The sequence below is a fragment of the Chelonoidis abingdonii genome, unplaced genomic scaffold (genome assembly GCF_003597395.2).
Source record: "Chelonoidis abingdonii isolate Lonesome George unplaced genomic scaffold, CheloAbing_2.0 scaffold0006, whole genome shotgun sequence".
NCBI lineage: Eukaryota > Metazoa > Chordata > Testudines > Testudinidae > Chelonoidis > Chelonoidis abingdonii.
Window position 1 is genome coordinate 229,577 of NW_027424267.1, and position 14,099 is coordinate 243,675.

At 48.7% G+C, this 14,099-nt stretch overlaps 1 protein-coding gene across 1 annotated transcript in view; it reads right to left on the bottom strand.

Annotated features, from left to right (window-relative positions):
* ACD (ACD shelterin complex subunit and telomerase recruitment factor) overlaps positions 1-13,392 on the bottom strand; it is a 34,217-nt gene extending 20,825 nt beyond the window's left edge. The window contains exons 1-3 of the mRNA XM_075061318.1: positions 13,220-13,392; positions 10,901-10,996; positions 7,311-7,440 (exon numbers count right to left, since the gene is read on the bottom strand). Coding sequence (XP_074917419.1) covers positions 7,311-7,440; positions 10,901-10,996; positions 13,220-13,317 — 324 coding nt within the window. The 5' untranslated portion in view covers positions 13,318-13,392. The remainder of the gene's footprint in view (positions 1-7,310; positions 7,441-10,900; positions 10,997-13,219) is intronic.
* Positions 13,393-14,099: the final 707 nt, after the last annotated feature.

Here is a 14,099-nt window from a genome sequence, read left to right on the forward strand (position 1 = left end):
CTGTTCTTTTCACCCTCTTTTGTCTTGTTTTATCCTAAAGAAGCAAGGCTGGACTTCCACCAGAACAGCTGCAGCTCATTTCAACTCATCTTTTTAATTTTCCCCAAAAAGGACATTTATGATCATCTTCAACACAATTTAAAACCTGTCAGGTGCTTTTCCCTATAAGCAGCTTTCTGCAGCTAAAGGGAAAGGAAGTAAAAGAGACTGCTAAAATTAAAGCCTTACTTCATCCTCTCCTTTCTAAATGTTCTTGCTGTTTTTCCTTCTTTTTTTGTATCTTTAAGAAAAGGTTTAAAACAGTTTATTGGTAGTTGTTGTCCTAGGACTACGCAGGTCTCTGTGCTCAAAACCCCAAGCCATGCTTAATGTTTAGTGTCAGACAATGACAGAGTCATGCTAATGCCTTTGACTCACTAGGCTCATTTATTCCCTCGGAATTAAGACAGCGGAAGGAAGACTGGTCGTAGAGGAAAAGAGGGAGTGTAGAAGAGAGGCAGGGGATGGGGGTCCCATTTGGGAGAAGAAAGGGGACTGGTTCAGGACAGATGGCAAGAGGGAGCAGATGACTGGCAGGAGTTGTTTGGGATTTCTAAGGCAGGTGGCAAACTCCCCTGCAATCAATCAGTTTGCATGAGAGCAGCTCAGGGATGTACATAGGCAGGGGAACGGGGTTTACTAGAGATTTTCCATTCCACGAACAATGTTGAGATTATTACTACTCAGTAATAATGGCCACAGTGGAATTAAATTTAAAGAAAATACCAAAGAAACCCATCACAGTAGCATTTAACTTCAACAAGGGAACTACACACAAATGAGGAAGCTAGTTAAATCAAAATTAAAAGATACAGTCACAGGAGTTAAAAGCCTGCAAGCTGCACGGTGACAGCATAATAGAGGCTCAAACTAAATGAGTATCGCAAATAAAGAAAACAAAAAACAAAAACAGCAAGACCATCAAAAGAAATGCCACCATGGCTAAACAACAGAATAAAAGAGGCAGTTAGAGACAAAAAGACATTGCTTAAAAATTGGAAGTTAAATCCTACTGAGGAAAATAGAAAGGAGCATAAAATCTGGCAAATCAAGTTTAAAAGTATAACTAGGCAGGCCAAAAAAAGAATTTGAAGAGCAACTAGCACAAGAGACACACACACACAAAAACATTTAAGTACATCAGAAGCAGGAAGCCTGCCAAACAATCAGTGGGGCCACTGGACGATCGAGATGCTAAAGGAGCACTCAGGGAAAACAAGGCCATTCTGGAGAAATTAAATGAATTTTTTTCATCCAAAGAGGATGTGAGGGAGATTCTCACACCTGAGCCATTCTCAGCCGGAAACGTTTACCTACCAAGCCACGCTGACTCTGTGTCTCCTGTGTGTGGAGATCTGGCTACCCCAGGACAGGGGATAGTGAGGCCAGATCCTAGGAAGTGTGGAATGTCTGTGGTGCCTGGTAGGCTCGGGCCCTGAATGGGGAGTAGGATAAATGGTCTTGTGTGTGCAGGACAAATACTGGGCCGACCTGAGCTACTCCCTCACTTGTTATGCAGGCGAATGCCGAGGCGACATTGGGTTTTGGTCTTTCTGTCCCTCCTTGTGCGCCAGGCTCCAAACCTAGCTCATCTAAGAGCCCAGGGAGCATAGGGCTGAAAATCCTGCATTTCTGCCCTCAGGGAGGGGCTGAGGGGCTTTGAATAGCACCCTGGGCAGCCCTGTAGGGACTTGTGGGAGACTCAGACTAGTGCTGCCCTGCACAGAGGGGACCGGCTGGGCAGGAATTCCTATCAAAGGGGCAGTCCCGAGGGATAGCTCAGTGGTTTGAGCATTGGCCTGCTAAACCCAGGGTTGTGAGTTCAGTCCTTGAGGGGACCATTTAGGGATCTGGGGTAAAAATCCATCTGGGGATTGGTCCTGCTTTGAGCAGGGGGTTGGACTAGATGACCTCCTGAGGTCCCTTCCAATGCTGAGATTCAATGAAATATGAAATTGCAAAACTTCTAACTGTGGTATGTAATCTGTTGCTTAAATAAGCCTCTGTACCTGATAACTGAAGGGTAGCTAATGCAATGCTGATTTTTTAAAAAGTCTTCAGAGATAAACCTGGCAGTTATGAGCTGCTTAGCATAACTTCAGTACCAGGCAAATTGGTTACAGTAAAGAACAGAATGATCAGACACAGATGAACAGCATATACTGGGGAACACTCAACAAGACTTTTGTGCAGGGAAATCATATCTCGCAAATCTGTTAGAATTCTTTGAGGTATCAACACGCTGGTGGACAAGGGTGATCTATTGGATATAGCGTACTTGGACTTTCAGAAAGCCTTTGACAAGGTCCCTCCCCAAAGGCTCGTAAGCAAACTATGCTGTCATGGGATAAGAGAAAAGGGCCTCTCATGGATCAGTAATAGGTTGAAAGATAGGAAACAAAAGGTAGGAATAAATGGCCAGTGGAGAGCGGTAAATAGCTGGGTCTCTGTTCAACATAGAATCATAGATTAGGATCGGAAGAGACCTCAGGAGGTCATCTAGTCCAAACCCCTGCTGAAAGCAGGGCCAACCCCAACTAAACCATCCCAGCCAGGGCTTTGTCAAGCTGTCGCAACCCAATGGCCCCCTCCCCTTAGGAAGTCCCCTGGGAAGGAAAATCAGTGCTGTATATTGCTAATGCCGTTGCAAGCATTGCAAAGCATTTTGGGGAGGGTCAAAGGTGTGTAAGTGGAGAGTGGAAGGTTTCTTTGTAGGTCACAAGAGGCCAAAAGGCGGGAGAAGAGCAGAGAACAGGTTAACTCAATACTGCAATGAAGAAGCTCAGTCCAGAGATAAGATGCTGGCCTCTGCCCAAGGATACTGCTCGCAGCCGAGACTTCGCTGAAAGATGGGGGCCTGAAAGTTGCCCAAGAGGTGTGAGAAACCAACTACACAGACCTGCACCTGCAGAACAGAGAAACCAGCAGAGAGGAAAACAAAGCCAGGACTGCAGAGGCTGAAAACACAAGACGAGACAAAAGAGTGGGAGCCAGCCAGATGTCCCTGAAGCTGGAATGTTTTGGAAAAGGAAGAGATGAGAGAAAGCCTGTTTGGACTAGAACAAATAGCACCAGGAACAGAGGGCCCTGAACAAAACCACCCCCAAAGGAGCCCAGGACTTAAAACCCTCCAGAGAGCTGGGCAACCTGGACAGCACAGCAGATTCTCGGATGCCCTGAGCCCAGGACAGCACTCCCGTCCATCCTTCCCCCTGCTGCGTTCTTATGTTACGCCCAAGCCTGGCCAGCTTTGGGTAGTGCGTGTGAGTATGAAAGTGGGTTAGGGCTTGGGGGTCTAATGCTTTCTCCCTGAGTGGCGTGGGAGTGTTCCCAACACTCTCTGCTGTTATTTTATTAATAAAGCTTTAAAATCTAGACACTTAATGCATTTTGTCATCTCCTCCTCAAATGATCCTGTGGTATCAGCCTGAAAACTGATGCTCCAGGCAGATTGGTAACGAAAATCTGTCACAAAGCCAGGCCTTAAAAACCTCTTAGGATGGAGATTCCACCATCTCCCTAGGTAACCCATTCCAGTGCATCATCACCCTCCTAGTGAAATAGTGTTTCCTAATATCCAACCTAAACCTCCCCCCACTGCAACCTGAGACCATTACTCCTTGTTCTGTCATCTGCCACCACTGAGAACAGCCAACCTCCATCCTCTTTGGAAGCCCCTTTCAGGTAGTTGAAGGCTGCTATCAAATTCCCCCTCACTCTTCTCTTCTGCAGACTAAATAAGCCCAGTTCTCTCAGTCTCTCCTCATAAGTCATGTGCCACAGCCCCCTAATCATTTTCATTGCCCTCTGCTGGACTCTCTCCAATTTGTTCACATCCTTTCTGAGGTGAGGGGCCCAAAAAATGGACACAATACTCCAGATGTGGCCGCACCAGTGCCAAATAGAGGGGAATAATCACTTCCCTCTCTCTGCTGGCAATGCTCCTACTAATGCAGCCCAATATGCTGTTAGCCTTCTTGGCAAGAAGGGCACACGGCTGACTCATATCCAGCTTCTCATCCACTGTAATCTCCAGCTCCTTTTCTGCATAACTGCTGCCTAGTCATTCGATCTCCAGTCTGTAGCAGTGCATGGAATTCTTCCACCCTAAGTGCAGGACTCTGCATTGTCCTTGTTGAACCTCATCAGATTTCTTTTGGCCCAATCCTCCAATTTGTCTAGGTCACTCTGGACTCTATCCCTACCCTCCAGTGTATCTACCTCTCCCCCCAGCTAAGTGTCATCTGCTAACTTGCTGAGGGTGTAATCCGTCCCACTGTTCAGATCATTAATAAAGATGCTGAACAAAACTGACCCCAGGACTGACCTTTGTGTCACTCCGCTTGATACCTGCTGCCAACTAGACATCGAGCCTTTGATCACTACATTGACCCCAGCTTCCTATCCACCTTATAGCTCATTCATCCAATCCATACTTTAACTTGTGGGCAAGAATATTGTGGAAGTATGTATAGTCATAACATAGTCACAAATGATCTGGAAAAAGGGGTAAACAGTGAGGTGGCAAAATTTGCAGATGATACAAAACTACTCAAAATAGTTAAGTCCAAAGCAGACAGTGAAAAGTTACAAAGGGATCTCACAAAACTGGATGACTGGGAAACACAATGGCTGATGAAATTCAATGTTGATAAATACACAGTAATTCACACTGGAAAACATGATCCCAACAATACATACAAAACGATGGAGTCTAAATTAGCTGTTAGCACTGCAGAAAGATCTTGGAGTCATTGTGGATAGCTCTCTGAAAACCATCTACTCAATGTGTAGCAGCAGTCAAAAAAAACTAACAAAAATAGGAACCATTAGGAAAGGCATAGATAAGAAGACTGTAAATATCCTAATGCCACTATATAAATCCATGGTATGCCCACACTTTTATTGTGCGCATTTCTGGTCACCTCATCTCAAAAAAGATATTAGAACTAGGGTTGTCAATTAATTGCAGTTATCTCACATGATTAACTCAAAAAAATTAATTGCAATTAAAAAAAGAAATCGTGATTAATCGCACTGTTAAACAGAATACCAATTGAAATTTATTACATATTTTTGGATTTTTTCTATATTTTCAAATATATTGATTTCTATTACAACACAGAATACAAAGTGTACAGTGCTCACTTTATATTTATGATTACAAATATTTGCACTGTAAAAATAACAAAATAAATAGTATTTTTCAATTAACCTCATACAAGTTCAGTAGTGCAATCTCTTTATCCTGAAAGTGTAATTTACAAATGCAGTTTTTTGTTTTTTTTTTTGGTTACATAACTGCACTCAAAAACAAAACAATGTAAAACTTTGGCTGAACAAGAAGTAGGCCTGAGTGGGCTTGTAGGCTTCAATCTCTAAGACAAATTTGTTTACATTTACAGGAAATGCTGCTGCCTGCTTCTTATTTACAATGACAGGTTTCAGAGTAGCAGCCGTGTTAGCCTGTATCTGCAAAAAGAACAGGAGTTCTTGTGGCACCTTAGAGACTAACAAATTTATTTCAGCATGAGCTTTTGTGCACGAAAGTTCATGCTGAAATAAATTTGTTAGTCTCTAAGGTGCCACAAGTACTCCTGTTCTTATTTACAATGTCACCTGAAAGCAAGAACAGGAGTTCACATGGTAGTTTTGTAGCTGGCATTGCAAGGGTATTTATGTGCCACATATACTAAACATTTGTATGCCCCTGCATGCTTCAGCCACCATTCCAGAGGACATGCTTCCATGCTGATGATGCTCCTTAAAAAATAATGCGTTAATGAAATTTGTGACTGAACTTCTTGGGGGAGAACTGTATGTCTTCAGCTCTGTCTTACACACATTCTGCCATATATTTCAAGTTATAGCAGTCTCGGATGATGACCCAGCACATGTTCGTTTTAAGAACACTTTCACTGCAGATTTGACAGAACAGCAAAGAAGGTGCCAATGTGAGATTTCTAAAAATAGCTACAGCAGTCAACCCAAGGTTTAAGAATCTGAAGTGCCTTCCGAATTTTGAGTGGGACAAGGTGTGCAGCATCCTTTTAGAAGTCTTAAAAGAGCAACATTCAGATGCGAAAACTATAGAACCCAAACCACCAAAAAAGAAAATCAACCTTCTGCTGGTGGAATTTGACTCAGATGATGAAAATGAACATGCGTCAGTCTGCACCGCTTTGGTCATTGTCAAGCGGAATCTATTATCAGCATAGATGCATGTCGTCTGAAATGGTACTTGAAGATGAAGGGACATATGAATCTTTAGCACATCTAGCACGTAAATATCTTTCTACACCGGCTACAAAAGGGCCACGCGAATGCCTATTCTCACTTTCAGGTGACAATTTAAACAAGAAGCAGGCACATTATCTCCAGTAAATTGTAACCAAATTTGGTTGTCTGAGCGATTGGCTAAAGTAGGACTGAGTGGACTGCTAGGTTTTACATTGTTTTATTTTTCAATGCAGTTTTTTTGTACATAATTCTACATTTGTAAGTTCAACTTTCATGATAATCAGACTGCACTACAGTGCTTTGTTTGCTAGTTTGCAGACATCTACCTGTGCTGTGATCATACTCCTGATTGGAAGACAGACATACCCTGCAAACCCCTCAGGGCAGGGACCTGTCTCTATCCAGTGTTCAAATAACAAGAGTGGGACGAGAAGTGGGAAGGGGCAGCACCCCAGAGGCACCCCATTGCAGCAGGTGTGGGAGTGCTGTGGGAAAAGGCTGCCTTGCCCAGCTGTCTAGCGACCACCTTAGGCTGATGCAAAGAGCAGCACCTTGCACTTCGGGGCTCAAACGTGGGAGGTGTTATGTGGTATGTTGGCCACGAGGGGCAAAGAGAGAGATCTCAGCCCACTCGCACCCCCACCCCAAAAAGCCAAGAGAGAAATGCCACAGGGGTGAGGGGAGAACCAGCCAAAGATCTGGCAGGCATGTGGGTTCTCGGGAGCGAAAACTGCACAACATTCAAGGGGAAGAGAGAACCAGAGACCCAGGAGGGGAGTTCAATTTTAGAGCGAGGTGGTATGTGGGGAGCTGGAAAGATCAGCACTCTAATGTGTCTCAGCTCCCTTCCCTTTCCCCAGGAGGGGCAATGAAGCTGCAACATGCCCTCCTGGTTAGCCCTCGGGGAGGCCAGTGAGTGGAGCCCTGCAGAAATGCTCAAGCCACGGTGACATCCCGCAACAGAAGGTTTCCCCCGTCCAGCAGGGCGCTGGGAAGAGGCAAGTGATGCACAGCAAGTCCCAGTCACTTACTTTCAGGATATGCCCAGGCACCTGAGTATTTCTGGAGTCCAACTGTTCGTATTTCATCAAGAGGTTCAAAATCCAAGGCTGGAGGACATAGACTTTAGGGACAGACAGCCACCTCCTCTCGTCCTCTAACCTGAGAGAGAAGAAGCAGGGGTCAGGTCTGAAGACAGGTAAGCGTGAAGTCTGCAGCTTCAGCCCAGAGTTCAGAGACACGTACCAAGCAGCAGAAAGGCTAGCAGTTGCCTCCAGCTCTCACTGGCAATAGCTCAGTGACCATTAGGAAAGATGGATCAGGTCCCTTTCCTGGGCAGGACCCTCCACATAGATCTCACCAGCATTCCTTCTCTGGCTGTCCAGGCAAGCCATTTTCCCGTTGCATCTTTAATGCATATAGCTATTTGTGGTCCCTCCATGGCTGCTATTTAAATCCCACCGCAAAAGGGCTGGTGACCCCTCGCAGTACAGTCGAGCAGAAACAGCTACCCATGCTTACCCCAAAGCGTCCATCCTTCTAGTAGGGAAGGCCACAGATTTTGCCCAGCTGAAGAAAACGTCTGATCTCTGGACTGTATCTCAAGAGCTGTGTTTTTTGACTGAGGAGAATAGGTTCCCTGCAGTAATTGACTGGAATGGGAGGGTATTAATTCCTCATTGTTCATGATGAATTAATTTATTATTGGTATTGGCAGACCACTTGGGAGCCGCATCCTTGGCCCCAGAGCCTGCTCTCACAGGCACATAACAAAACGAGCTTACAGTTTCAACACTAAAAATAAAGTAACTCTTCTAGAGCTGCTGTGGCAATTCTCTCAATCGGGGACTGATCCACAATTCTGATGCCTTGCCCAAAAGGCCCGATTCTGGGCTCCAGGCAGGCTGGAGACCCACTGGAGAGGATCTGCAGAGCTTCCTGCTAGAAGAAAGGGGATTTGTAGGTAAACATGGATGATTTCCCTGTGTCTAAGCCCCTTTTTATTCTACCGCAAGTATTTCTGTTGCCACTATTCTATGGTATTTGAGCACTTCCCAGCCTTTGATGTATTTCTCCCCACAATACCCCTGTGAGACAGGGCGCAGCTACTATCCACAATGGACAGAAACTGGAGCACCCAGAGGCTGGCCCATGGAAGTCTGTGCAGGAGAAGAGAACTCAAGCCTACTAGGCCATCCTTCCCATCAGGTTTTATGGCAGTCACCGTGTGAAGCTCCTTGACCAGCTGCATCATTCAGCGACGAGCAGTGCTTGAACAGCAGGCATGTGCGTCTTTGACTGTGCAGCTTCAAGGGACAGTACCATACTGAGCTCCTTCCCCTCCTTCTCTCAGACACCCCTTCCCAGAACGCGTTGGCCATAACCCAGGATATCACAGCCCGGCTGTTCCACAGCACAGTTGGAGGGAAGAGGTCGCTAGAAGCTGCAGTGGGGGCTTGTGACCCCTCTCCCATTCCCCACCTGCAGTCTCTGCTGAAGCGCCACACACAAACGAGCCTACCCCGAGGGTTCCTCGCTCAGGGAGAAGTGCTGTGCTTCCATATCATAGACTATCAGGGCTGGAAGGGACCTCAAGAGGTCATCTAGTCCAACCCCCTGCTCAAAGCAGGACCAATCCCCAGACAGATTTTTACCCCAGATCCCTAAATGGTCCCCTCAAGGACTGAACTCACAACCCTGGCCAATGCTCAAACCACTGAGCTATCCCTCAGAACTGCCCCTTTGACAGGAATTCCTGCCCAGCCGGTCCCCTCTGTGCAGGGCAGCACTAGTCTGAGACTCCCACAAGTCCCTACAGGGCTGCCCAGGGTGCTATTCAAAGCCCCTCAGCCCCTCCCTGAGGGCAGAAATGCTCCCTGGGCTCTTAGATGAGCTGGGTTTGGAGCCTGGCGCACAAGGAGGGATGGAAAGAGATCAAATCTCAACTTCACCGTAGCATTTGCCTGCATAACAGGTGAGGGAGTTGCTCAGGTCCATAGGTGGGTGCTATACTCCCACGTGGTGCCCGGACACCAGCAATATTCAGAGCCCAGGGGCCCAGCTCCACCAATATTTGGAGTCAAGTGTCTCCCCCCACACCTCCCCTGAGTGTCATCCAGCCCCGACTTGTTGCCTCCAGGCACCACCCCAGGCGCAGAGTGTCCCCTATTCTTGCGTGCAGCTCCATGCTGCCTCCCCGCAGCAACTGCTGCTGCAGGGTTCTTATGCCCCCCATTTCGACTGCCAGGGACTCTGAGCCTGCCCTTCCCCCTCAGACTCTTTCATTTTCCAATGGGACACTCCATCAACACAGCCCCCTGCCCCTCCCGCAGTCAGCGCTCCTGTCCCATGCTGGGCAAGGAGGCAGCCCCATCCCTCATCCCTAGTGAGGCTACAATCAGGGGCAACAGCAGGCGAGGAGGCGCATGCAGCACCCCCAGCACCCACCACCCACCCATGGGGAAGTGAGGGAGATTCCCGAACCGGAGAGAGGCCCTAGGGAGCACATACAGTGACAGTGGTGGGGGTGAGTTTGCTGCTGGGGTGGGGGCAGGAAAGGGGGGCTCCTTCCCCAGAGCTTGCTGCTGTCGGCAGGGAAAGGGCTGGGTGGAGTCCTCCTCTCTGGCCCCTGTCCCAGAGCAGCCTGCCTGTACCTCAAACTCATCCCCAGCCCTGCTCCACCCCAGACCCGCAGCCAGAGCTTTCACCCCCCACCGCACCCTTAACCCTCTACCCTAGCCCTGAGCTCATCCAACACCACAAACCCCTCCTCTCCAGACCCAGCCAGAGCCCTCATCCCCCTGCACCCTAACTCTCTGCCCAATCCATGATCCTCTCCAGCACCCCAAACACCTTATTCCCAGTCCCAGCCAGAGCCCTCATCCCCCTGCACTCCAACCCTTTGCCCCAGACCTGAGCCTCTCTAACACCCCAAACGCCCCAGCCCCAGACAGAGCCCACACCCCCCATATTCCTACTCTTGCCCTGATCCCCTCCCAAACCCCTCATCTGCAGCCACACCCCACAGCCCTCACCCCTGCACCCCCTCTCATCCCCAAACTCCCTCCCAGAGCCTGCACCCTAATCCCCTGCCCCAGCCTAGGGCCTGCACCCCAGACATCCTCCCCCACCCAAACTCCCTCCCAGAGCCTTGGGAAGGTGGGGGCGGAGTTTCAGGAGCAGAGTTTGGGCAGGGGTGGGTTCTGGGCACCACCAAAATTTCTACAAACCTGCCACCCCTGCTCAGGTCGGCCCAGTATTTGTCCTGCACACAAAAGACCATTTACCCTGCTCCCCACTCAGGCCCGAGCCTACCAGGCGCTACAGACATTCCACACTTCCTAGGATCTGGCCTTGCAATCCCATGGGGTAGCCAGTTCTCCACACGCAGGAGACACAGAGCTCGCGTGGCTTGGTAGGTAAACGTTGCCGGCCGAGATCATGACGGGAGAGCTCCTATGTGAAGGAAGGCCAGCATGGCGATATAGCAGCATGCTCAGTAGCAGGGACATGGGCATACAGCACACACGTTCTGCATGCAAAGACGGGAAGTGGGAGGCTGGCCTTCTACAAGCGCATGGGTGAGGTAGCTGGGTGCCTGGAGTGGGATGCACAATCTTACCACTGCATTCCTTCGGACTCTGGAATTCGGTCGAGGTTCTTTGCTTGGAAGATCGTAGACCTCGGAAGGTAACACAGACTCAAACCGCTGACATGTCTGCAACCACGAGAGAGACAAAGCAGGTAAAGCAATGTCTGTTATGAATCAACTTGCATTGGAGGAAAGGACAGTTTTTGAGATTCAGGTAGCTCTCCTTCAAGTCTGGGGAAAGTGGCTAGTGTGTCCAAGTTAAATACATGGTGGGATAGCGGTCTCCTATAGCATGTCTGAACCACTTAAGCTTAACAATCTGTCCCACCATGTATTTAACTTGGACACTCTGATCATCTTCCCCAGATGTGAAGAAGGCTCTGAAGCTCAAAAGATTGTCCCTTCCACCAACAGAAGTTGTCCCAAGAAGAGGTATCACCTCCCCCACCTTGTCTCTTTAATATCCTGGGACCAACATGGCTACAACAACCCTGCAATTAACCCTTAGCTGTCTGGGAATTTCCCTACCCACTGTTGGAGAGCAGCCTATTCCTGTAACCTGCCCTAGGAGGTCCACAAGAGCGAAGGCCTGCTCTCGTACACCATAGGGAGCATGAGCGAGGGAGAAATGAGATGATTAATGCAAAGATACCAAGCTGTTGTGATAACATGAAACACTGGGAACCATTTTATACATTCCCACAAACTTGGTCACCTGCAGGCTGGCATTTGGGGGATAGAAAAGGAAAGGACAGAGATATTCCACCCACAGATGAAGATTTCTTCAAATGCCTTGAAAAGGAAAGTGTACTCTAAAGCCGCTAGCTGGTTCATCTAATTGCAGCATACAGGAATTAGGTAGACTATTTTATAGCAGCCTGTGAGCCTTCCAGTAGTGCTCACTGGGTTCTTTGCTTTAGATTTGAGTTTAGCACTAAGAATTAAGCATCAAACATTAAGCCAGAGCAATAAGCTAGGTCTTGGATGTTCATCTGTAGGTAATTAACATGGTTATTTGGGAGCCTGCTGTGTCCAATTTCTTCATTTTTGTTGCATTCAGAAAAAAAGACTAATCATAACAGGTATCCGAGGGGTAGCCCTGTTAGTCTGGATCTGTAAGAGCAGCAAAGAGTCCTGTGGCACCTTATAGACTAACAGACGTACTGAAGCATGAGCTTTCGTGGGTGAATACCCACTTCATCAGATACATGCATCCAATGAAGTGGGTATTCACCCACTAAAGCTCATGCTCCAATATGTCTGTTAGTCTATAAGGTGCCACAGGACTCTTTGCTGCTTAATCATAACAAATATTTTTATATCTGTGACACTTAAAACATATTTTGATACATTTAGCCATTTTTCCTGTTCTTAATCAGCCTTAAGAACAAGCCTAGCTTGCTATAGAGAGGCTTGGCATAGACTGACTTTTTTTTCCCCACTTATAATTTCAACAGATAATATCAATGTCGATTTTTAAGCTTTGTTTTAGCTTTTTATCTATTTAAATTCTCCTGGTTGTGGGAAATTACTGGGGTGGGGGAGGTCAGACACTTATTTAATGACGTCAGAAGTTGAGATTCAGAAAGTTAAAGCTATATAAACCAATCTCACCTGTGAAAACACACAAAGTAAATATCCTTAAATCAACAAACCCTACCCGTTTTTACAATTCACTCGCTACTCCGTTTGTGACAAGCCTAAATCACTGGATTCAGTCTTTAAGTTCTCAAAAAGTGTTTTTCTTAAGTCGCCTATCTGTACATTTCATTGATTATTGATGGAAATATTTTTTCATAGTTGGGGGCGGGGGGGCGCATGGTGAAATCGACGTTTACTGGTAAAATCGAATCGTTCCAAGCCTGGCTATAGAGGGTCCGTCAATTCGGTGTAAAACTGGGTTTGCCACCAATTGGCTGGCTGCTGGTTTCGGTTGACTGTCGGATCACCAACAAAGAAAACGAGAGAGAAAGTGGGGACAATACACTGGATCCAACAAAAGAATCCAGCGGAGAGAAGCGGGGCAGCGAGCGCCTGGACTAGGAGCCCGGACTCCTGGGTTCCGACTTGGCCCTGGGAGCGCAGGCAGAGTCCTGTCAAGACACCTGCAAAAGGGGGTGACACTTATACCCGTACCCCGGCAGGCTTAACTCGCTTCCTGACTGCAAAGACCCCCAGCAAAAGGCACGTCCCCCAGGCTGGGTACAGGAGTGACCCCCGGCACAGCCCGCTCCAGTCACTCGATTTACCGTTCGGTCAGGCCGAGGGGCTGCAGATCGCGCGGAGTTTGCGCCTTTTCCTGGCCCCCCCGCCTCTCGCATCCTAGCGGCCGCGGACCGGGGCGCTCACCGGGGCTTCGTGGCCGCGCTGGCGGGGCGCGGGGTCCGGGAGGCTGGGTCCCCTCCGCCGCCGGAAGCAGCAGGCAGGGGGTGCGCGGCGCTGCGCATGGCCTGGAGTAGCAGGGGGTCTGCGCAGCCCGCGCCGGGCAGCTGGGAAGGGGGAAGGAGCCTCTGGTGAGCTCGGAAGGAAACAGCTCCAACGCCAGCACAAGGGCAAGATGTCGGAGCGGGCGGGGCCGTGGCAGTGAGGGGTGGAGCCGGGTTGCGTTTACACGGCGGGATTCCCAGCGCGCTCCGCGGGGCCGCGTTGCGCTAGTGGCCGGGGAGAGCGGAGCTTTGCTTGGCCACACCCTGGGGGCGGGACCCCGGGCCGCGAGGTTCCTGCTCTCCCCTTCGCTCGCCGGGCCCCGGTCGGCCTGCGACCCGGTACCCGAGTCAGAGCCGCGTGCAGATCCGTCTCCCAGCTCAGCGGGTGGGTGCGGGGCTGTTAGCGTCGCCCGGGGTGTGTCTGCACGGCGCTGTACAAACTCCACCTCCCGGGCCGTGCTGGCACGTTCCAGCGCTGAAAGGGAAGAAAGAGCCGCTAAAGAGCCTGGCTTAGTCAGACATGATTCTGATAAACCATTTCTTCTGTGCACCAGGACTTGTGATATTGAAGTGAAAGCTGTGATAACACAGGCCCGAGAATGGAAAATTCCGGTGATGCATTTAGCAGTGTCTAGGTACACACTTTTCTGCATCAAGTTTGCATGCGGGGTGAGACGCTGTATGGAATCTGGGGGACACTTTGGGATATCATGAATATCAATATTGTAAAAGTGCAGTGAGTTGTGCCAGTTATGCCATGTAAGGGATCTGCAAACGTTGCCATTTCCCAAGTGTGATAATCT